At 54.4% G+C, this 23,310-nt stretch overlaps 1 protein-coding gene across 3 annotated transcripts; it reads left to right on the forward strand.

Moving 5' to 3' along the window:
• Positions 1 to 3,314: 3,314 nt before the first annotated feature.
• Positions 3,315 to 22,767, forward strand: TMPRSS3 (transmembrane serine protease 3). Of its 3 annotated transcripts, XM_006177768.3 has the most exons (13): positions 3,315 to 3,502; positions 3,934 to 4,078; positions 9,156 to 9,266; positions 10,129 to 10,245; positions 10,645 to 10,768; positions 12,486 to 12,611; positions 13,846 to 13,889; positions 14,599 to 14,764; positions 15,481 to 15,650; positions 17,477 to 17,572; positions 18,842 to 18,984; positions 19,589 to 19,741; positions 21,980 to 22,767. In XM_006177768.3, exons 2-13 carry the CDS (start codon positions 3,985 to 3,987, stop codon positions 21,995 to 21,997), a joined length of 1,362 nt encoding a protein of 453 aa, XP_006177830.1. In that variant the 5' UTR covers positions 3,315 to 3,502; positions 3,934 to 3,984; the 3' UTR covers positions 21,998 to 22,767. The 3 variants fall into 3 exon arrangements, with proteins under 3 accessions (XP_006177830.1, XP_032315867.1, XP_032316025.1); XM_032459976.1 differs by lacking the exons at positions 18,842 to 18,984; positions 19,589 to 19,741; positions 21,980 to 22,767 and adding an exon at positions 18,035 to 18,197 and having other exon boundaries at positions 3,400 to 3,502; XM_032460134.1 differs by lacking the exons at positions 17,477 to 17,572; positions 18,842 to 18,984; positions 19,589 to 19,741; positions 21,980 to 22,767 and adding an exon at positions 16,864 to 16,942 and having other exon boundaries at positions 3,400 to 3,502.
• The last annotated feature ends 543 nt before the right edge of the window (positions 22,768 to 23,310 follow it).

A 23,310-nucleotide genomic window follows, 5' to 3' on the forward strand; every position in this document is an offset into this window, starting at 1 on the left:
TCTGTCCTCCGAGAGCTGTGCTCTTGTCGGGAGGTCCACCCACAACAAGCAGGTGAAAGCAAATAAAGCATTAAGTTCCAAGTTTCCTGTCACTGTCTTTGAGAGCAAATATTCCTTCAGGGACTGGAGAGGGTAGTTAGGAAAGGTGCAAAAGGAGGGATGTACGAGCTTGAAGGTTACCTGGTGTTAAATCCCAAAGACACTGAGAGATGTGTGGGCACGTGCTGGGAGGCGGGGAAACAAGACTGAAGTAAACCACCACTGGCTGAATGTATCTCTTTGGCTATTGTTGCTGCAAATGAAAAATATTGCAGCCGTATCAGTAAACAAGGGATGCTGTGGCCATCAAGTCATAAGCCGGTACCAACATCCCTGAAGGTGAGCCAGAGGGAACTCAGGGTGGGGACAAGCAGGCAGCCTGGCCTCTGCAGCCACCCCTACCGTGCACCCTGAGGGGACTCAGGACATGGGCCCTGGGCAGCTAAGGTGCACACCACAGGAGTGGTTTCAGTGAGCTCAGACCTTTGCACCTTCCTGTACCTAGAAAAGAGCTGAATTCCTTAACTTAAGATATTTGGTTTTCTTCAATTAACAGTGATCTTTGGATGTTCTGACTACCTGGTCTTTCTGGCAAAGCTCCTATGTATCCTGGCTCCTCCCCTGCCTCTTTGGAGCTGTCCCTCAGAGCGAGCTGAGAGGCCACCCCCCTGGGCTGGAGTCCTCGGAAAGTCCTCCGAACAAAGCATAATTCTTAGCTTTTCGGTTGTGTAATTTCTCAGTCGACATCGCCATTGGTGAATCCCACCAACACCTCGCTCCTGCAGCGGTCCCCAGCGCAGCCCTCGATCTCCACCTGCAGCACTAGCCTCCGGTCCAGGTCACAGCCGCAGGGGCCTGGGTTCCCAGCAGCCTCCTCCGGGCTCTCTGTACACCCACCCTGCGCCCATCTTGCTGCACACACACAGGTGAGTCCCGACCTACGCCTCTCGGCACCTCCGTGCCTTTCCCTCACGTGCAAACCAAACCAGAGTCCTTCCAGGGGCCCGGCCGTCTGCGATCTGCCCATCAGCCTGCTGCTGCAAAACTGGCCTCTGTGCCTCAAAAGATGGCCTAAGACTCGGAGGCAGAGTTTGGGGAGAGTCAGAAAAGAAGAGCCTACTGCTTTGCCAGGCGAAGTGGAGTTGCAGCAGGCTAATGATGCCTTCGACGCTGAGACTCCGTCCTGGTGTTGGGGTCTTGAGGTTTTATAGAAAAACTGGGTAGAACAGAGAGGGGCTAACGATTAGGGCGTTTTACAGGGCGCTGCACTCCTCCCAGCGCCAGCGAACCCTCCAGGTGCCGCAGGAGCGACTCCAGAGGGCCCGCCCACTCCTCTGAGGTCACCAGCCTGTCATCTCCCCCCGGGGCACAGCCCCAGGGCCAAAGTCGCTCTCAGTGAAGAATGCACAGGAAGGGGGTGTGCAACGGAAAAGCCTGGGGGCTGTTCGGCATCAAAGCAGGAAGGGAGAAAAAGCAAGTGCCGGGCCTCTTGGTCAGAGCCAGTCAGCCAACTTCTCTAGCACTGGGGGGGTCAGCCTCCCAGCCTGGTCCCCACTCCCTCAAGCCTCGCCAGGCACATAAGCTTTCTTGACTTTCTCAGTTACCACCAGCTCATTGTTTCCCTCTGGGCCTTTGGCGTGATGGTCTGATGCTTGGAGCAACCCTCCCCTCCTCGGCTCACAAGTCCCATTTTATCCCATCATCGAGGTCTTGACTGAAAAGTCACTTCTTCCACCAGCCTGTGTCATCACTCCCTAAGCCTTGCCCAGCCTCATCTCTTCCTAGGTTTTGTCGCCCTCTGAGGCCACAGGCGAGTGCTTTGTCCCCCCTGCCATCTGCTCTGAATCTGTATGCCTGGCTCCCAGCAGATGGCCCATAACCATTTGCTGAACAAAGAACGCACGATTCTCACCTCGCTCCCGTTCATGCCGCCCTTCCCAAGGGGCGCTCAGCCCCCTCGCCCGTCGCAGCAGGCCTGTGTTCGCTCCTGATAAAACACCGTTTAAGCCGCACTGTGTGTGGAAACCTCTTGGGATGCAGAGGCCCCTGCGGGATGGAGGGCGAAGTGTCTCTTAGATCGCTGGCTGCAGGTTCCCCATCCTTTGTCTGCAGAGTGGCTGCGGGTCTCACCCTGGGCCTGGGTTAGAGGGGTGGAGACCCCCACCCAAGCATCGCCTGCCCCCTGGGTGAGCTGACGTGTTCTTTTAGGTAAGAGGAGTGCCTGTGTTCCAAAGCCTCCCTTAGGTGAAGTTTCTGAAAAGGTCTGCTTACCTTCCGTAAGTAAGGTAAAGTAATTAAGGTAAAGGCAGCCGCACGTTCCCCTCCAGGCCCCTGCAGCCCTACCAGCGCCGGCCACTTGATAGCTCCCTCCAGGTTGGGTTACGCAGAGGCCCGCGACACTGCCGTTCGCTGCGATGATCCAGCCGACAAGGCTGAGTGACTTGGTGGAAATATTTCCCGCTTGGACTAACCGGTTGGCGGCCTGTTTACCATCACGCCTTCTTTTATAATGAAAAAAGAGACTGTTTCTGCTTTCTGTGATGGCTGCTGCGGAAATGGTGAGTCCGTGGGTGGTGGTGGGGGACGGGGGGCGGGGGGGGAGAGAAGACGCTTCTACAAGGTGACGTTCCAGCAGTTCTCTGCGTTGTGAAGCCTCCTGACGCCGGCCGGGTGGAAGGGGCTTCCTGACGCAGATTCCACATTGCAGAAACCCTTTGGCCATTGAGTTTTATTCTTGTTCTAAAGTTAGGCTGTGGAATTTGCTACCTGCTGCTAGTAAGTGGCAACCGTCAGCAAAGTAAAAAATGGTGAATGTGATTTTATTAGTCTTAAGATACTCTGCAAAGCTACTCTTGGGATGAAAATGAAATAAATATTTTTAGTGCATAACTGTTGCATAAACAGACCCTGTCGTAGGAAAATCTAAGCAGACAGAGTTTAAGTGGATGAACAGTTCCCTTTTGAATTTCAAACATTACAAGTAAACAAAAAGAAAATAAAAATGGTTGAGCTAAGCATCTATGCTCACACGGCTGTTGGAAGCTGTTGGAACCTCTCAATTGTAGCCCTCGGCGGAAGCAGGTTCCTGGAGGGCTGGTGCCTGACTCCTGGGAGGGTGGGCTGGAATCTAGTTGGGAACATGCGGCCCTTTCCTTGCTCCCTCCGCCTCCCTTCGAGTGACTGGAAATGCCTCTCTGGCACTGAGGTGGGTGGAGTTCTCTTGGAGGAAGCAGAGCCCCAGTGTGGCTTTGGAGCAAGCCCGCTGTCCCCAGCCACTCCTCCTTCTGCAAGGCAAGGGGGGCAGGGGCTGGGCACCCAGAGGGCAGGGATACTTTCATCCTTAACTAGGTCAATCCTGTGCGAGCCTGGAAAGGGTTGTGTTTACGGGAAGCTACAAACACTGTGGGTGGAAGTCCCCTCCCTGGTGCCGCCTGCAACTGGGGGCACGGACACTACTTTCCTGGTAGGTGCTTGCCTGGTGCCGGCAAAGGGTGGGGTTTATGTGGGACCAAGAGCCGTGATGAAAGAGAAGGAAAGCATTTGAAAGTAATTTATCTTCTGAAAAATAATGGTACGCTAACTTCTAAAGGTAAAAAGGCCTGTCTCTATAGATACGCTGTTCAATTGATTTGAGGTTGGTTGAACAAATAATGGGAAAGTCATGTTTGGGGCAGGACTCCGTTCATATCTTTTCGCTCACTTCAGAAGTGTCTCTCTTATCTGCTGTAGCTCGGGAAAAACAAAATGCATTCTCCCTGGACAAATGGCTTTGATTTATTGGCAGTGAACAAGCTTCTTGTGGATAGTCAGATTTCAAAGATTTAACACGACAAAGATTCGTTTGATGCTAAAGCTATAAATAAGGACTTGATGCTTTCTGCTCTTCCCGTGAAGGAGGTGGAGGTGGAGGCAGAGCCTGGTCTCAGAGGTCCTGAAATAGTCACCATGGGGGAAAACGACCCGCCGGCTGCCGAGGCCCCCTTCTCCTTCAGATCGCTTTTCGGACTTGATGATTTGAAAATAAGTCCTGTTGCACCAGGTAGGTGGGCGCACGGGTGTGCTTACTGCAGTCCCCTCCCCCCCAATACACATGCCCAACGTGGCTGAGTGTCCCCTGGGGAAATACCTCGCCGGGCGACCTCGCACCCACCGGCTGACACACACGCTTCCTCGGGCTTGCGGAATCCTGGAGAGACGGGGCATTAGAGAGGCCATCACTTTGTTCAGCCCCTGGCCAACTCTCTGGAGACAGGTGTCAGCCTTCTCTGGATGGAGCTTCTCTGAAACTGACCCTCCAACTGCCCCTTAGGTGTTAGGTAGTTAGGGGACAGGTCCTGGTCAGGAAATCTCTTAGCCCCCCAGGAAGTTCTGAGAACCCGTGGTCACCAGCCCTTCCAGAAAACTGACAATAAGCTGGGTGTCTCTGAAGGTATCGGATGCCTAGATTAAAATTCAACCGCAGGTGACAGAGGTGCCCCTAGCAACTAAAGGAAGAAAAGCTGCTTTTGGAAATGGGTCATAAATGCTTGGAGAAATAGCAGATACCTTAATGCCTGGATAGGATCTTTTTGGCAAAAAACTATCAGGACTTGTCACCGGAAGATGTGGCTCCCTGGTCCGGATACAGCCAGGAAGACTGACCCCAGGGGCTGGGAAGATGGACCCCTGGGGGCTCTGGTTGAGGTTCCAGAAAGCATGGAGTGGGACCTGTCCTAACGATTCCCTTTAAACCACCTGGACAGCTGATGTGGACGAGGTGGAGAGGATGGGAGGAGAAGCAGAGGCTTCCATAAAAGAAAAGAGCCACGATTTAAAAATACTTCTCAAAAATCAGCATCAGCGTAAATGAAAGAAAAAAAATACCCTGCAATGAACTGACCACCAAAACCTACCTGGTTTTTATGTTTTCTTTGTCCCTTTCCTGTGAGTCTGAACGCCCGTAAGTGTGAACTCATGCATAGAGCAGATGCAGGCAGGCGTTTTCCCACACGTTTGGGGGCTGTATAAATGCCTTTTTTATGGGATCAGAGCATTCCATCGACCGGATGTGTAATTTACACAGCCATTCTGTCATCATTGACATATACTTGTTTCTAATGTTTCATGATATAAATAGCACAATATACATTCTTCTCTGCTGATTTTTGATAATTTTTTCATGATTGACTCCTAGTGGGAAGGAATAAAAACTTGTTAAAGCTTTTCTTTTAAATGAAGCAATGCATTGTTCATTATAGAAACTTAGAAAATCGAGTTACATGGAAAGGCTTTTTAATGACCCACAATTTTACTTCTGCTCAGAAACAGCTCTAGTGGCGCTTTATTACTGGATTTCGCGCCTTCTTCCTATCAAAATATCTTTTTACAAGTGCGTTAAAAAATTAATTTTTCCCTTAACAGAGGCACTGGGGATTGAACCCCAGCCTCATGCATGCCGCCAGGCAGGGCTCTACCTGAGCTATACGCCCCACTCCCAACACATCCATGTTTCCCTTTGGAAGTGACACATACAGGCAGGCCCTGGAGTTACTGTGGGTTCGATCCCAGACCACTGCGATAAAGCAGTATTGCAATAAAGTGAGTCTGCCTGACTTTCTGGTTTCACAGTGCAGGTAAAAGTTATGTGTACACTGTAGCCTATTCACCGTGCAATAGCATTACGTCTAAAAAACCACGCACATAGGCCTTGACTTAAAAATTAGTTTTAACGTTGTTAAACAATTAACGTCATCGCTAAAAACTGTTAGCTGTCATCTCACAGCGCAGTGTTGCCACAAGCCTTCGGTTCTCAGCAACGACAGTATCTGTGAAGCGCAGCAGGACGGGCTCTGCCTGTGCCGTTCGTACTCTTAAGCTTTTTAAAAAAACCTTTAAAATATCGTGTTCATCTTTCCATGGCATTAAATAATTAAATTGTCTTTAAGGGTTGGCAAACTACGACCCCGGGGCCAAACCTGGCCCACCGCTTGTTTTTATAAATGAAGTTTTACTGGGACACGGACGCATCCATTTATGCGCACTGTGGCCGGCTGCCTTCACGCCAGAGCGGCAGGGTGGAGTGGTTGTGACCGAGACCGCGTACGGACCGTGAAGTTCAAAACATTTACTATCAGGTCCTTTAGAGGAAAAGTTTGCTGGCCCCTCTGTCATTTAGGCGTCTCTGTACCTTTGTTATTTCACCAGCCCCCTTTTCACTGGCCATTTAGGCTGTTCCCACACGTCCGTGTATCAATGTTATAAATGCCACTCCTTCCTCCTTTACATGTCCCTGTACATAGAGATTTGTGTGCATCTGTGATGGCTTTTTAGGATAAATTCCTAGAAGGGGAATTAATAGGTCAAAAATTCTGTCCATTTTCGAGCGTCTTGGGACATATTTCCAATTTGACTCTCAAAAATGTACACAGTCTATAATCCTATTGACTGTTAAGTGTGATCCATTTCCTTTCACTTTGAACTTCAGTGGGAATAACTAATAATAATAATAATTCATTGCAAAGTTGATATTATATCTAATTTGCATTTTTTCCTATTTCCAGAGAGGTTCAATGTCTTCCTGTGCTTGCTTAGCATTTGCATTCCTTCTTTGGAGGGATGCCTTTTGCTTTTTATTGCAGGCGCCCTCAAAGACAGGGCGAGGAGGGGGTGGGGCCATAGTGGGACACATGGAATGCGGTGGAGGAGCCACAAAGGGGCAAATGGGAATAGATACAAAGGTTCTAATTGAACAGCATTCTTTGGGTCTACAACTTGGGCTCATTTCTTAAATCTCACTCCTAGATACAGAAAACTAGAGTCGTTCTGGGGTTCCTGCTGAGTTTTAAAGTGTGAATGGAGCGTGGGCATCTCCAGAGGGAGAGTGACTAATTTAGTGCGGGCTCCTGGGGGTGGGGGAAGTGGAGAGGAGGTCGGTGAATTGGTCATCCTGAAAGGAATTGGTCTCTGGCCCTGGGATAAAGTCACCTTCATGATCATGAAGCCATCCATCTGTCCATCCGCTCATCTATCCATCCATCCACCCATCCATCCAAACACCCACCCACCCATCCACACACCCATGCACCCATCCGTCCGTCCATCCATCCATCCATCCATCCATCCACCCATTCATCCATCCATCCATCCAACTGTCCGTTTTACTAATGTTCATCAAGGACTGTGGCATGGCAGTGCTGTTCTAGGTGCTGAGGACACAGACTTGCACGCACCACCAGCTCCTCCATCCGGACCTAAGACGAGTACCCTGCGGATTGCACGTTCTCTGCTCTGCTCCAAGTGTGGGGTCCATCTCCTAGGTCCCTTGTTCTTCCCTCTCTCCACAGGCTCTTTCCTTCCTTACTCTTTCCTCCTTTTCCTCCCATTTCATCACTTTCCCCCCATTTTTGTCTTCCAATTCTCTTCTTTTTAGACAACCTTGAATGGCATTGACCATTTCACAATCACAGTCTTTATTGGCAGTGAGTAGAGCTGTGGGTTTCCGAGGACAGGCAGTGGGACATCTTTTCTGCTCTTCCATGGAACAGCTCTGGGCTCTGCATCTCCAGGAGCAGGAGAAGAGAGGTTGGGACAGTCTCTGTCCTGAGAAATCGTGTGCTGCCTGGAAGCCTTCCCCCCATCCCGCATTCCAACTCTCCTAATTTTAAGTGAACACAACTTCAGCATAGATGTATTTTTGAGATTGATGAGACAATTTGCATGAAATGGCCTGTTCTCCCAAGGGTAAAGGCTGCCAGTGGAAATTCTCCTGTTACCCAGAGAGGCTTATACTTTTGGATAGAAGCCTTCTCTTCTACCAAATCGGCCTGGTCCTGCAGGCAAGAACTAGGGAGAGTCTGGGGTTTCACCCTGTTTGCAAGCTAACAAGTCAACCCGCCAAGCCCCAGGGATGCTGGCAGAAGACTCAGCACCCCGTCCCAGGTCAGCCACGTGTGCACACAGGTGCTACGTGCATCTTGTTTGAGTCGGTTACGCTTGGCCGCCAGGTCCCACGGGGGTGACGGGGAGCAGCCCAGGAGCAGGTGGCACCAAGGGTGTGTCTGCGTCACAGCTGAGGAACCCAGAGCTGAGGGGACCCACATCTTTCTGAATGGGCTTTGAACAGACCTGCCCAAGCTTTGCCCCAAAAGAAGATAATTATATTTATCAAGCCAGACAGTAAATAACCTGCCCCTTGCTCTGGAGAGAGACACTGTCTTCTAAGGCTGTTTGCTCTGCCAGCTTCCTCTAAGACATGGGCTGGAACAAAGGCCATTGGTGTCTGTGCCCAGAACTGGCGGAGAATGATCTGCATGTCATGCAGTGGTCCTTTCAGAGGTCCCAGCTCTCCCTCTCCTGAAAGCCCCTGCTTGGATTTTGCGTGTCTCCCTCCTCTGCAGGACAACGTCCTTGGAAGCTGAGGTCCTACTCGCTCTCTGTGTGAGTTTCCCAGGGCCACCACAAACTTGGTGTTAAAACAGCAGAAATTTATCGTCTCCCCATCTGGAGACTAGAACTCTGAAACCAAGGTGACGACAGGGCCACACTGCCTCTGATCCCTGCAGGGACGTCCTGCCTTGCCTCTTCTTACATTCTTGGGTTTGCCGATGATCAAGGGGTCCCTGACTTATAGATGAGCCACCCCAGTCTCTGCCTTCATCCCCACATGGCGTCCTGCCCGTGTATTCCTAGCATCTTCCCAGCATCTTCCCTCTGCGTGTCTGTCTGTGTCCAAATGTCCCCTTTTTGTAAGGACACCAGTCATGTTAGATCAAAGGCTACACAGATGACCTCATTTTAGCTTGATTGTCTCTGTAAAGACTCTATGCCCAAATAAGATGATATCCCGAGTCCCGAGGGCTTGAACGTCAGCGTACCTTTCGGGAGGGACACAGTGCAACCCATCACACCATCCCTTACCTGAGGGCGGAGTGAAGTGGGCTGGGGTTGGATGGCGTGGGACCTGCTTTCAGAGAACGTGCCCTCAGGTCGGTGCCCTTTCTCCAAGTCGGCTTTCTTTGGGCTAGAGCATTCTCTGCATTGACAGGAGGGGGGATCAATTGCTCAAGTTTAAGCTTTATTTCATTCCAATTTGCTGCTCTGTGGCATTTCGAGATTCCCCCATTTTTTTTGGTTTCCAGATGCCGATGCGGTGGCTGCCCAGATCCTGTCTCTGCTGCCACTGAAGTTCTTCCCCATCATTGTCATCGGGACAATTGCGTTGATAGTGGCACTGGCCGTGGGCCTGGGCAGTGAGTATGATTCATTATTTAGTAGGCGCTCAAATACCCGTGCAGGCGTTTAAACTTTCATGAGCTTGCCCCTCACACCAGCCCGGGGCCCCCGTGCAGCCTTCACGACTGAGGCTAGCCCCCTCTGGGTTCGCTGCTTTGAGCTTTATTTGCCTGTAGGGTGGTGAAGCCGATCCGGGCCCCCGCCGGGGCCTTTGGCCATGCTGGAGGCTTTGTCACCAAGGAGCCTGCCCGGCTGGCAGTGTCCAGAGACAGCTGATGAAATAGAAGCCGCAGGCTTGACGGGGTAGGAGCTGGTGGCAGAGACAAGGAGGCCATTCATGGGAGGCCAGGCTGCTTTTACCAGCAGGGGCAAGTGGTTTTGAGAAAGGGAGTCATTTGAACTGTGGTCTCTGATAGGGAACAATTTCTCCTTTTCTCGTCAAATAACTGGATCTCAGATCAGTTTAACTCTCCACCTGCTTGGCTTTGGGGTCCACAGTCCCCTCACTCCTTGCCCAGGGTCAGAGATGACAGGGGGCCGACTGGGAGCTGAGGGCCCTCATTCCCGGCCCCTTGTGTGCAGCCGGCTCGGCCGGTCCGCCCACAGCCATGCACTTTCTCGACCTGGAGCGTCTGGAATCTAAATTCATCTCAAGTTGTGATTCAGGGCCACTTAGGGAGACAATGCGGGTACAGCAGCCCCACCCCCTGGAATGTGGACAGAAACTGGGCTGAGGGAAATAGGCTGCTGACGGAGGTGCAGTTTCATTGTAGGTTCCATCACTCTTGGGCAAGCTCAAGGCCACACGGCAGGTGGACGGTTGTTCGTGCTGCGCACTGAGGGAGCCCTTCCTTGACACCCCTGTTCTCTTCCCCTCAGTCCACTTTGACTGCTCCGGGAAGTACAGGTGCCGGTCATCTTTTAAGTGCATCGAAATGACCGCTCGATGCGACGGGGTCTCGGACTGCAAAGATGGGGAGGACGAGTACAGATGTGGTAAGGTCATGACCCTAGAAACACAAGGACATCGGCGCAAACACTCTCCTGACCACTTCCACCTGAGAAATGGGTCCAAGGCGATGCCATGGTCAAGTCATGTCCCCACCTGGGATCCAGCTGGCATTCACTCCAGGAGATCTGGGCTGAGTGTTAAGGGAGGGCCCTTATATGGAGCTTAAATTCATTTTGCGGAGACTCCATGAGCAAGAGGAAGGAACCTACAAGAGCATTCAGGGTGTGTCCAGACCGTAAGAGCCGTGCCGCCCTGGGAGGGTGTGGTGCTGTGGGCCAGGAGCAGGTCAGGCTCAGCAGAGGAGGATCTGGGCCGTAGAGAAACTGCCCGGGTCTCAGGACCCCTCAGGCCACTAATGGACTGTCTCCCTGTGTGCCGGCCAGTCCGCGTGAGCGGTCAGAACGCGGCACTCCAGGTGTTCACAGCTGCTGCCTGGAGGACCATGTGTGCCGACGACTGGAAGAGCCACCACGCTGCTGTTGCCTGTGCACAGCAGGGGTTTCCCAGGTAATTCGGGGAGCCTCCAGCCAGCGTGTGGAGTCTCAGCGGAGATAGTGATGAAGGCGGGCAGCTGGGCACAGGCCGGCGCCTCCCATCCCCGTGGCAACCCCAGGTCCCGACCGCTAAGCGACTTGCTCCAGGTCACCCAGGATGTGTCTCCCCTGCTTCTCCCTCCTGGAGCCCCTCCCCTTCCCTGAGTCCCTTGGCCTCCCCTCTATCAAGTGACCCTCTCCTCCTCATAACCCCTCTTCCCCGCACCCCTCAGACCTCTCTGCTGAGATGGTCCTTCCTGGAGCCTCCCGAGTCTAAACTCATCTTGAGTTGTGGCTCAAAGCCACTTAGGGCGCCCTCTCAGGGCAAGGCTGGTGGGCACCCTTCCCCAGTCTGTCTTCTCATCTTCGTCCGCTTTCTTCACTCCAGACTCGCCCTTTCCTCCCCTCTCTGTTGCTTCAATGCTAAGGTTTACTTCTGTCTCCTTCTCGTTCATTCTTCCTCCTTCTCTCTTGGACGCCCTCCTTCGGTCTTCTCTGCTTTCAGTATCCGGGGTCAGAGGTCTGTGAAAAAGAAAAAGACAGACTGGCCAGTAGGATTGCCTGGGTCCCAATCCCAGTGCCCACGTAGCCCCGACTCATGACTCAGGCCTCAAAATAGGGATATTAGTACCAGCTTGAGAGGGTGGGTGTGGGGCTCCAGGACCCTGGAGGGAAACCCGGCACCTGCACGAGTCTGCGGTCGTGGCTGTTGCTGCCACTGAGGCTTTGGCAGCGTATGGGGCTCCAGTTGCGGCCTTTGGGGTCTCTTTGCATCTCCCCACCACCTGGCTTGCGCCTGCAGGGGACTCTCCATCTCAGTAACAGCTGGCTTTTTCACCTGGCATCCGCCACAGCAGCGGCAGGCTGAGCACCTGGGCGGGGGTGGGGGCGGGGCTGGGAGGGTCGCTGCTGCTGCCTTGAGTTCATCTTCTCCCAAACTGAAACCTGACCCAACTGTGTCTACGATGGACGGTCCCAGCACTGCCCCCGCCCCCAGCGCCTGCAGTGACCTGATGAAATCCTGCTTGGAGAGTTAGCGACGGAAGCAAGCCAGCTGCATTGTCATTTGTTCATCCCATCACCTCCTACCTCCTAACTCTTCAAACACCCGATTTGAAAAACCTCTACGCCCTCTTGCCCGTGGTTCTCCCAGAGACCTGTCTCCTGACCCTGCAGACGCCGGCTGCTTCTGGCGCCCCTGAAGCTCTCTGTCCACGTACTCGCCCCTGGAGCGGGAGCCCGCCCCTGCCCTGGGCAGCCCGGGAGGCCCTTCACTGCCCCTCCAGCCTGTCACCCTTGGGGTGCTCAGGGTCCCCACTTTGGTGCCCACCTGAAAACACCCCACCTGTTCTGTGTTCTCTTCCCTCTGGGGCCGCTTCAGGCCAAGAAAAGGTCGGTGTAGCTGAATGCGTCGAGGAGGGGGCACCCAGCTACGTCAGGGAGGGTCCTCCCTCCCACGTGCCTGGAGCCCTTGGTGAGTGGACGGGCTGTGGGGTGGCAGCTGCCCAGGCTCTTCCAGGTCGGGGATGCCTTGCTGAATTGGCAGAAGGAAGCCAGTGAAGGTTTGGGGGCACAAAGTGACACCCCCCCAACCCAGGACGGTGCCTGTAATACTGACATCTGAGCACAGGTGGATTTGAGGCACAGAGTGAACTTCACACATCGGGTCTGCGTCTCCCATGTGCTTGCAGCTACGTGAGTTCAGACACCCTCAGAGTGGACTTGCTCGAGGCGCGGTTCCGAGAGCACTTTGTGTCCATCAGCCACCTCCTGCCAGGTGACAAAGTGACTGCTTTACAGCACTCGGTGCACTTGAGGTGAGCGGCCAGGTGGTGTTGCGTCCCCACATGTGTCCAGTCGCCCCCTGGACTCAGGCAGCTCCTCCAGGACTCAAGGGCGTGAGGGTGTGTCCTCCAAGTGCAAGGTCGGGGCTTGGCCACTTTGGTTAGACTGGGTGGATGCACCAGGCTGGGGTACAGGAACTTAGCCCCAAGCAGGCAAATACAGACTGAGGGAGAAAGGCGGCGGGGTGGGCGAAGGAGTCACGTGATGCGCATGCCATGCATGCAGTACCACACCTCGCACACAGAGGGCGCTGCCGGTGTGTTTGGAGAAAGGAAGGGGGGACTATCAGAAAGAAATTAAGAAACGTATCCATTATTTGCAAACTACTTTCATGTTCACCATTTATATTACACGTTTCCCCAAACAACTCAGGAGGAAAGTAAAACGAAGCGCCTTCAAGTGATAGTCAGGTACCCGAAAGCCTAGAGGGGTCACCTGCCAGGCGTGTGGAGGTGCGTCGGGCACTCTGAACCCACGGTCCACATGCTCTTCCTGACCCTTTGGGCCAAACCCCAAGAGGAGTGTGTCCTCTTTTCCAGGAACCAACAGCCTGTCAGTCTGTCTTTTATTTGACAATCGCACCTGGTCCCACGTGCAGTCTGCAGGGACAGCTTATCTCTTGGGTCTTAAAACCACAGTCTGGTGACACTTGCTTTTTCTTGCATGATTGCATGACAGGACTGAGGCTGTAGAGGCAGGAAAAGTTACAAAGGGGTCCTGGGGTGCACCCCACCCATGTAGGGGAGAGTGTGTGTCATTTCCGGGGCAGTCACACCTCTGCTCCGGGGAGGAGTCCTCTCTGAGGGGTGTGTGTCCCAGGCTGCAAGGACTTCCTGCCAGGAGAGCCTGTCACGCCGTCCAATGGACACGAGTCCCCAGGGGCCAGTCAAGAACCTCGGGTTAAAACTGACATGCAAACGACACCAGTATGTGTCGATATCATGGAGCTCATTTTGCATCATTTGTCGTCAGCAGTACAAGCTTAGAAACACTCAGCGGCTGGTCGCATACCGCACTTCACTGTGGTCACGTGTTTTATAATGAGCTGTGTGACCTCACTCTCGTGGGTTTTTTTTTAACAGACTAAAGTTGTAATCTGTATTCAAGAGCAGGGGAATAGAGTTTATTTTTCTTTTACATTAGGATTTAAGTGCATTTCACAGGCCTCCAGTGTTTATCTTTAAACCTAGTCTTTTTCCACTTTAGGGAGGGGTGTGCCTCGGGTCACGTGGTCACTTTGACGTGCTCAGGTAAGAGTCACAGAAACGCAGGGATAAATGGAAGCTCGCCCTGGCTCACAGGCTGCCTTGTCCCCTCTCCCCTCCTCTGCTGCCCGTCCCTTCCTCCCGGGTGCCAGGCGGGAGCCCTGTGGCCCTACCTGCCAGAGGAGGGGAGCCGTCAGTCTCCCCTGCCAGGTGCGGGGAGGCAGTCCGTAGCCACTTCTCAGCCACAGTCAGGACCACGCTGCACGACGCCCTGTCACTCGGTGGTGGCTCCAGGAGCCTGACTCGCTGTCCCCTTCTCTTCCCCGCCGCCCCCCGCCCCCTCCAGAACAGTATGCAGGCTACTTGTGCCCCGGACACTCCCCACCCGGCCTGGGCAGGCGCCCCTTGCTCCTGGCAGGGGCTTCTCGTTTTGGGGCTGGGTCTGAAGAAGTCAGGCACTTGCTCAGCAGCACCTGTTAGTGAGGCTCCCCGCCCTCCTGGAGAGCTGTCAGCATCCTGGGAGCGTGGGCGTCATGGGCAGGGGGCTGCCAGCACCCGGCTCTGTGCACCAGCGGGCTTTTCCCACTGCACTTCGCAGCGCCCAGCCCGTCCCGCCTCGGGTGACCTGCCCCCCGCCTCACCCTGCGCTCGCCCTGAAGCGCTCTCCCCTGGGCTGCGAGCTCTGAGTGGGGCAGGATGCCAGGGAGAGGAGGGGTGTGTGGGACCCACCCTGACCCTTGTGTTCCCTCTGCAGCCTGCGGTCGGAGGATGCGCGACAGCGCACGCATCGTGGGTGGGAACGCGTCCTCACTGGCGCAGTGGCCCTGGCAGGCCAGCCTGCAGTTCCAGGGCTACCACCTGTGCGGGGGCTCCCTCATCACCCCGGTGTGGATCGTCACAGCTGCTCACTGCGTCTATGAGTGAGTGCTCCTGCCTCCTGGCGGGGAGGGTCCTCATCTTCCCCAGACTCCCTTCCAGTCTGGGCCACGTTGGGATGGGTCTGATTTGGGTGGTTGGCAGCAGAGCAGGTCCGGAAAGCAGGAACACAGACCAGATCGTCCCAATGTCCCCCAGGGCGGCCCCTCCCCGCTGGATCCATCTCCATCAGCTGGGGGAGACTGGTGACCCTGAGCTCATTTTAAGGACCTTAGACCTGCAGCTCCTACAGAAAAGAGAGAGAGGAGGAAGGGAGCTCTGGTGCAGGAGGGAGCCCGCGACGCAGAGGCCCTAGACCTCCCTGCAGTGACTGGGGTGGACCGCGCGGCAGCCGGCCTGCCGAGAGGGAGGGGGCGCTGCGGGGCGGGTGGCGCGTGGCCCTGGAGCAGCCTCTCAGGAGGGGCGGCGCGGAAGAAAACCGCAGCAAGTGCTTACAGGCAGAGTAGCGACTGCCCCTGCTGCGTTTTGGTTCCTGGTGGAGAACGGGCCCCGGCGGCCCCTCACAGTCGGCAAAGCTGAGCTCGCTTCTCCAGTGCCCAGACGTCCCCAGGGGCGCGGCGCGCAGGTCCTGTCTGGGAGACGTGCGGGGAGGGCTGTGCCCCTGCGGGGCTGGGGAGGGCGCCTCCTGCCGGTCCCCAGCACTGGCTCTGGGGACACCCGAGGTCCATGGGTTCAGGTGCTTGGGGCGCTCTCGTTTCAGTCTCTACCTCCCCAAGTCGTGGACTATCCAGGTGGGGCTGGTTTCCCTGCTGGACAGCCCAGCCCCCTCCCACCTGGTGGAAAAAATCGTCCGCCACAGCAAGTACAAGCCAAAGAGACTGGGCAATGACATCGCGCTCATGAAGCTGGCCGGGCCTGCCTCCTTCAGTGGTACGTCTGGGTCTCTCTCATGTTGTCACTATCATTTGTTTCAAGAGAATTTGCGTTTCTCGTGGAAGCGTTTGAGGGTGGCTGCTTTACAGTCTCCGCCAGATGACCCTGAATCTGACTCATTTCAGCCTTGGCCTCAGCTGACTGTCCCATCTCATGAACGCTGTGATTTTCTTGGTTCTTGGTATGATGAGAACTTCTCAGTCGTGTTCTGGACACGTGAACCGTCCTGTTAGGAGACGCCGGGCCCTGCGTGCGTCCTCGGTCGCAGCGGCGGTCACCCTGCTCAGGCTCTCTGTGCAGGTCTGCCTGCTTCTGCGGCTGTGGCTCTGATGGCTACTTGACTTTAGAGCCTTCGTGGCTCCCCTGCAACCAGCTTGGTTTGTCGGGGCCTCCGGGGCCCTCTCTTGTGGTGCTTTCTCTCTGCTGGTGCCGTCCGGAGATTAAAGGGACTGCCCGAGGCCGGGCCACCTGGCTGCCTGTGCGAGGTAGAAGGGAGTCTCAGGCCCGTGGTGACAAAGAGCTTTCCCTCGGTTGGTGAGGTCCCCTGCCAGTGCCACCCACCTGCCTGGTGTCTCCATCTTGGCCGAGGGGGAGAGGGCCTCCCAGGCCAGCCAGCTTGTAGTGGGGTCCTTGGTGGTCCTCTCTTTACAAACTGGAACTTACTGGGCATCTTCGGCAACTGGAAGTTACTCAGAGACATTCTCTCCCAACCAGCTGCTGAGCTCAGCAGCTCCGTTCCTCCATGGAAATGTCATGTCCTGACGCCTGAAGGTTACAAAAACACCAGAAAAGTCACACAGGACAGAACTTTCCAAAGTTTTTGCAGATGCAACAAAGCCTTCAAGCCTACTCTTAAGTAAATGAAAGTCCCCTTCTCCATCCCAAGGGTGACAGCAGCTTGGAGAGCAGGCAGGGAACAGCAGGCAGGGAACAACAGACAGGCCCTTGCTGGAGCAGAGTCCTGGCTCAGGGCCAGCAGCAGGTGTGACCTGCAGAATCACCAGGGCATTTATCCTGAAGCACATGGAGCTCTCTGTGTGACACCTTGAAACAGTATTTCTAGAGAAACAGAGATATTGTACTGGTGGTGTTTATTTGTAGATTATTATTAATGGTATTTCATTATAAAGCAATTTCACTTTGCACTTGGACAAAAATTAAAATGAGCCCCTTTGTCTCTTCTCTGCCTTTCCATGACTGTCACACCCAGAAAAGCTCAGCCTATCTCAGGATGCAGTTGCGTGAAGACCCCTGGCAGTTTTTGGTGGCAGGCTTGTGTGACACAGCCCACGTGGAAAGGCAGGCTTGTGGCCTCCAGACGTGGCAGGAAGATGGGAAGACTCATGGAGTGATGCTCTGCGAAGCAACGTGCCCGCGGTCTAGACCAGGGGCAGGCAGCCTGTGGCCCCCGGGCTGAATCTGACCCTTTGCTTGCTTTTGTAAATAAAGTCTTGTTGGCACACAGCCCGGCGGCTTGTGCCCTGCTGCCTGCGGCTGCGTCCACACCGTGGTGGCAGAGGGGCGGCTTGAGACAGAGTCTGCGTGGCCTGCAAAGCTAACATGCTTACTCTTTGCCCCTTACAGAAAGCATGCTGAGTCCCGGTCTAGGCTCACTCACGTTGCAAGGTCCAAGGTGGTTTTAAAGTTTCAGAGCTCTGGCGGGGGAGAGCCCCTGCTTTGGGCTAACAGCTTGCAAACCACTAGGGGCCTGGCCTTTCTTTGGGAGACGGTCCAAGCCCCCTGCAGACGTGGTCCCTGATGAGACGGCTTTCTTGGACTGCGGCTCCCACGGGGTTGAGAGCTGCTGTTTCCTCTTCAAACAGAGATGATCCAACCAGTTTGTCTGCCCAACTCTGAAGAGAACTTCCCCGATGGGAAGATGTGCTGGACGTCAGGATGGGGGGCCACAGAGGATGGAGGTCAGTGGTCGGAAGTCGAGATCCTGAGTCCAGAGCGCCCAGAACTGAGAGAGCTGGGTTCACGCTCCCCTCGAGGGTCCCCGTGCAATGTGTCCGCCCGCACGTCCCAGTCAGGGGGTCAGGGGTGGTGCAGACGCCCCCACCCCAGCTGCTGAGACAAGAGAGGAATGGTGATGGGGTGTGCTTGGTGGTGGGCCTTTAAGACGCAAGAGTGATAGGTTTACAAATAGGTTGAGTTACAGGGTGTCGACCCCTTTGGGTGGGTAGTGAGGCTGACCCACTGCAGACGTGTTAGTGTCTTGTTGCTGCCGCAACAAACAATCCCAAAATTAAACAACCCACGTGCGTTACCTTATAGTCATGGTCAGAAGTCGTAACTCCATCTCAGAGGGCTGGGGTCAGTGTTGGGAGGCTGCGGCCCTCCTGGAGGCTCTCAGGGAGACTCTGTTCCTGCCTTTTCAGCTTCCAGAGCCCCCACATCTCTTGCTGCCACCCCTCCCTCCACCTTCAGAGCCAGAAGCACTGCCTCTTCCAACCTCTCTCCTCTCTGACCTCTGCTTGCGCCACCACATCGCCTTCTGAGCCCTCTGAGGATCCCTGTGGTTACCTTTAAGGCCCACCCAGTGAGCCGGGATCCTGTCCCATCTCAAGGTCTTATCACATCCGCCAAGCCCCTTTTGCTATGGAAGGTGACACGGTCACTGTTTCCAGGAATTGGAACTTGGGATTCACTTTCTTAACCTGTATATTAACTTCAGCTGCAGCCTAAGAATGACCGTCTCTCATCTCATGGGCTTGACTTGCTAGTTACTCTTTTTTTTTTTTTTAATATGCTTTAAAGGAACTTCTATTAAAATTTGTAGCAAGAGAAAAAGAAAGATGAGAGGGCATTTTCCTGCGGACCACCCCAAGGTTCTGCCAAAAAGCTGTGTGTGTTTGAGACCTTCCTGGAGCCTCAACCTCCCTTCTGTAACCTGGGTTGTTCTGAGAATGAAACAGGCCGGTGTGGGGTCAAGTGCTTGGCGGGGACCAGCCTTGGGGGGGGGGCCATGCTGGCTATGGTGGCCGCCCCCACCTCCCCCCACGTGGGTGCCCTTAGGGAACCGAGTGGCCCTGACACGAAGCAGGGGGGTCCCCCCAGCCCACTCATTAGGGAGCAGAGCTCTAATGCCATCCTCCTCCAGGTGTGTACCCCCCACCCCAGATGCACGCCCTCTGAGTTCCCGGCGGGGCTCCACCTCACCCACGGTCCCCCTTGCTCTGACACAGGCGACACCTCCCCAGTCCTCAACCACGCCGCTGTGCCTTTGATCTCCAACAAGATCTGCAACCACAGGGAGGTGTACGGGGGTGTCATCGCCCCTTCCATGCTCTGCGCCGGCTACCTGAAAGGCGGCATGGACAGCTGCCAGGTAGGGGCCCTGGGCGACCTCTGGGGGCCCCGCAGTGGGCGGGGTTAGGCTCTGGTCTGGTGACCCAGCCTGTGGGACAGGCCAGGGCCAGCGTTTCCCTGTGACCGACCGAAAAGCAAATTTACAGGGTGTGGGGAAGAAGTTTACTCAAGATACCACTCCCTTTCCTGCCTGGTGGCACTCCCCGCTGCCCTGGTGCTGGGTGGTGGGAGGGGTCTCAGAGTTTGCAGTAGGGGCAGAGCGCAGGCGGGAACCGGGGAATCCAGCCTCCAAGGCCACAGTGGGCAAGACTCCAGCCTCCAGCACTGCCTGGTCCAGCCGATGCCCCTGGCCAGGCAGACCCTCCCTCTGACAGCACCCTTCCGCTCCCCAAGCTGCCTTGACTTTTGAGGATACAGTGTATCTAGATTTCGCAGGGAGACAGCTGGAGGGAGACCATCCCCCCAGCACAAGGGCCCAGAATCAGGAGTGCGAGTCAGGCCTAGAAGGCCTGGGAGGGTGAACACAGAGCGGCAGTTCATGATATGGTGCAGGGGGAATCCTGCCCCGAGGACAAGGGACACGTGGTGTCAGTGCCCATTCTGTGTCCTTTGTCCCTTTCCAGGGAGACAGCGGGGGGCCCCTGGTGTGTCAGGAGAGGCGGGTGTGGAAGTTGGTGGGAGCCACGAGCTTCGGCATCGGCTGTGCTGAGGTGAACAAGCCTGGAGTCTACACCCGTATCACCTCCTTCCTGGACTGGATTCACGAGCAGATGGAGGTGGGTGCTGCAGCTCCTCCCCTCCAGCTCTTGCTGAGGCCCCTCCTTATACCTGTAGCATTCTTTCCGTGGGACCCTGGTCCTGCTGTTCAGAGCCAGGAAGTGACCAATTAATTACTGATTCATCATGCAGTGACTTTGTGCTCCTGAGTGTCGGACTGAGCACAGCCAGTGTCACAGGCAAGGTCTGGGTGGGGTGGGCCTGGCAGGGGTCGGGCACATGCGAGGACGAGCCTTGGAGGATGGGGCCCAGTCAGGGGGGCATGTGTGTATGTGGAAACAGGTGGCAGACGGTTTGGACCTGGAGGCCCCAGCACCCACTGAGGAGTTTGGACCTTGCTGGGAGTCAGGATGGGGTGGGGAGTCTTGGATCATAAGAGGTCTGGGCAGTTCTATGCTTGGGGAGGGGGGCGCATCCCTGGAGGGGTGGCTGGAGGAGGAACAGTCAGTGAGGCTGGCTTGGCAGAACCGGGGCCAGCAGGGGGAGCCCTGGGGATGGTGGGAGAAAGGGAGTGCCCCCTTCTACTCCAGGCCCCAGTGTGATGGCTTGGAGGACAGGTGGTGACAGCCACCCGGGGAGCAGGGGGCTCACAGCCTGGCCTCGTGCCTCGCGGACACTCAGCAAATGTCTGCTGACCTGACCGCCAGCTCTGAGCCCCACATCAGGCCTTGGACCAATTTCAAATACCTTTTTTTTTTTAACACATAAAGTTAACCACTTTAGAGTGAGCAGCGCTGTGGCGTTTAGCCTGTTCGTGGTGTTGTGCAGCCTCACCTCTGTCTAGTCGCAAACATTTTCACTGCCCAGAAATAAGACTTCACTAAGCAGTCCCTCCCGGCTCCCTGTCTCCCAGCCTCTGGCAACCAGCAGCCTGCTTTCTGAGTCTAATGAGAACCGTGACTGCAGCCCTGCACATGCCGACAGCACAGAGACAGATCTCCAGCCCGGGGCCCAGAGCACTCCCCTAGCTGCTCGCTAACACCGGGGACCCCCCAGTGTTCTGCTCGCCTCAAGATGAGGCGTTGGGGCAAGGAATAATGACTTTATTCCAAAAGCCAGCAGACCAAGAAGACAGAGGCCCAATGTCCTGGAGAATCACCTTCCCCAAGTCAGAATTCAGGCTCCTTTTATACTAGAAGGAGGGGGTGTAGTCAGTTGTTGCAGACTCCTTGGTGTCAGCATCCTTTGTTCCTGCAGCTGTCCACGTGGGTCAGGCCATGATGTTCCTATAAACCTCCAACAAAACAAACGTTATTTTCCATTCTGCAACTTGTTATCGTCATATGAGTGCAAGAGTGTTACTATCCTTAAAGGTCAGAGCCTTCTGAACAGGCTCTCCTGTGTATTTCAGGCTAAAGGCAACACTCTTTTACAAAAGGTGCAGAGCTGGCAAGACTGAGCCTAGAAAACAGGTCACAGGGTTAAAGCCAAAGGAACAGATCTCACATGGAGTCAGATTTGTTCTTTCCTGTTGTACCATTATACCAGGACCTTCTCCAGAGGGTCTGATCAGGAGGCCCTGGAGATTCGGATGCAGGAGTCTTCAGGGCCCACTCGGAGGCAGTGGGGAGGATGTTAGAAAAGGCTCCCACGCCTCCCAGATGGGAGGAGCAGGCCGGTCTGGACGGGTGGACGGCTTCCCTGACGCCTCTGACCGGCTGAAGCCTGTGTGAATTACGCCCTTTTTCAAGTCTCTCTTCAACTGTCTGGGGGATGAGCCAGAAGAGGCTTCCGTCCCATTGCTTCCCTTCTGTGAGAGGTTCCCAGCAGGGCTGCGTTTGCAGTTGCTCCTGATGAATATTTTGGTTGTTTCTGCTGACAGCCTTCCAAGGGCTCATACCCGTTTTTCAGCTGCTGAGACTGTGGCTGAAACACTTGCCTTTTCAGCAAGTAGTTTCCTCTCACTGCTGGGGGCTTAAAACCAGGTGGTTGCGACTCAAACGGGACATAGGAACACTGATGCTAAGAGCTGCAAAGTTCACGTGGAAACTATGAAGAAGTCTCAGGCCGGTGATGGAGAAGGCGGGGGCGTGGCTTGGTGGCGGTGCATGTGGGGAGTGAAGCTGTTTCCCACTTACTTGGGATCTGCGTGGAGTGGAGGCCAACCTTGTCCCCATCAGCTGTAAACACAGCTGATGCTCCACTCAGGATAAAATGCAGGTGCTCACTCGAACTTAATGTTGGAGAGACAGCTTGAAGTGGTAAAAAAAAGATAATACCTATGTTTTCATTTTTAGAGGGATCTGAAAACTTGAAGAGAAAGAAGCAAGTTACCACCTTGAGTTCCTGCCAAGATGGAGCCATCCCTGCCCTTCCGTGGAATCCCGTGTGGAAACTTCGAGCAGCAGAGCCAAAAGAAGGAGCATCTTTTCATTCCTCTACAAGTAGAACAGTTTTCTTCTAACACCTCTAACCAGCCAGAGGGGCAATGGACTGAAATGACCCTGAAAGTCCTTTCTGACCTTCACTAACAGCAGAAGCAGGAACACCTCCCAAGGGCTACCTTTTCCCTACTTGTCCGTCCGCTTTCCTCCCATGCAGAGCGGTCCACGCCGCAGCCACTCAGCAAAGACGCGGCAGCCTGGACCTGCAGGCGTCACTGCAGATGCCGCTGTCTGCACATCTGTATCCAGGCACCAGAACCGGACCCAAATTTTCTACCAAGATCTCTTTTCACATGTGGGAACTTAACCTCTATGTGATTATAGTTTTGAGGTTTATTTCTGTTATGTCTTCCTAGCCTTTGGTGCTTGATGTATTATTGTCTCTTGCTCCCAGAGGACATACACCTTCTTAGTGTGTTCAAAAGCCAGAGCTCGTCTGAATGAATCCTGACTGCTTGTGTAAACTGAAATTGTGTAAGTTTCGTTCAAGAGGCTGGATTACTTTGATCTCTTCTGTAGACATTGTGGGCTTTGCATTTTTCTGTTAGAACAGGGTTCTCAGCAGATCAGCACTATCTCTTATGACATCACAACACTCAGAAGCAGAATAAGAAAGTACTGGGATAACACAGGACCACCGAGACCCCACACAGCAATACTGATGACAGTCTCCTGCCATCAAGAAGCCAGAGGCTTCCCTACCTCTTTGTATGGACCTGTTAATCTACCATGCAGTTGCAGGGCTGGGGACCCCTCCCATGACCCACACACCTTCTGAGGTCCCCACAACACACACACAACAGAAGAAGGTTACTTGGTAAGTAATTGCTGCCCAGTGGTGCTTTATCATGAACAATTTCATCAGAATATGAATCTGTTGCTTTGCTTTGAGGCAACAGTGGGAAAGATGGGTGACTTTCAAAGAGATTAGAGATGGACCCAGGTCCAGGGAATGTTGTGGCTCCAGGAAGCCTCCTGTGACTTGAGTGAGAGGGGAATGGAGGAAGATGGGGGGTGGGTAGCTAGGGCAAACTGTAATTGGATGGCCCTCACTGAATCAGAGTCACTGTACAGATCTCTGTACATGTCAGAAAGTGACAAGACCATTTTTATTTTGAGGGTTTCTACCCAGCTCTCTTTGAAGGTAGTGGTAGCTCACCAAAGCAATCTCGAGAAAGAACAAA

The sequence above is a fragment of the Camelus ferus genome, chromosome 1 (assembly GCF_009834535.1).
Source record: "Camelus ferus isolate YT-003-E chromosome 1, BCGSAC_Cfer_1.0, whole genome shotgun sequence".
Classification (NCBI taxonomy): domain Eukaryota; kingdom Metazoa; phylum Chordata; class Mammalia; order Artiodactyla; family Camelidae; genus Camelus; species Camelus ferus.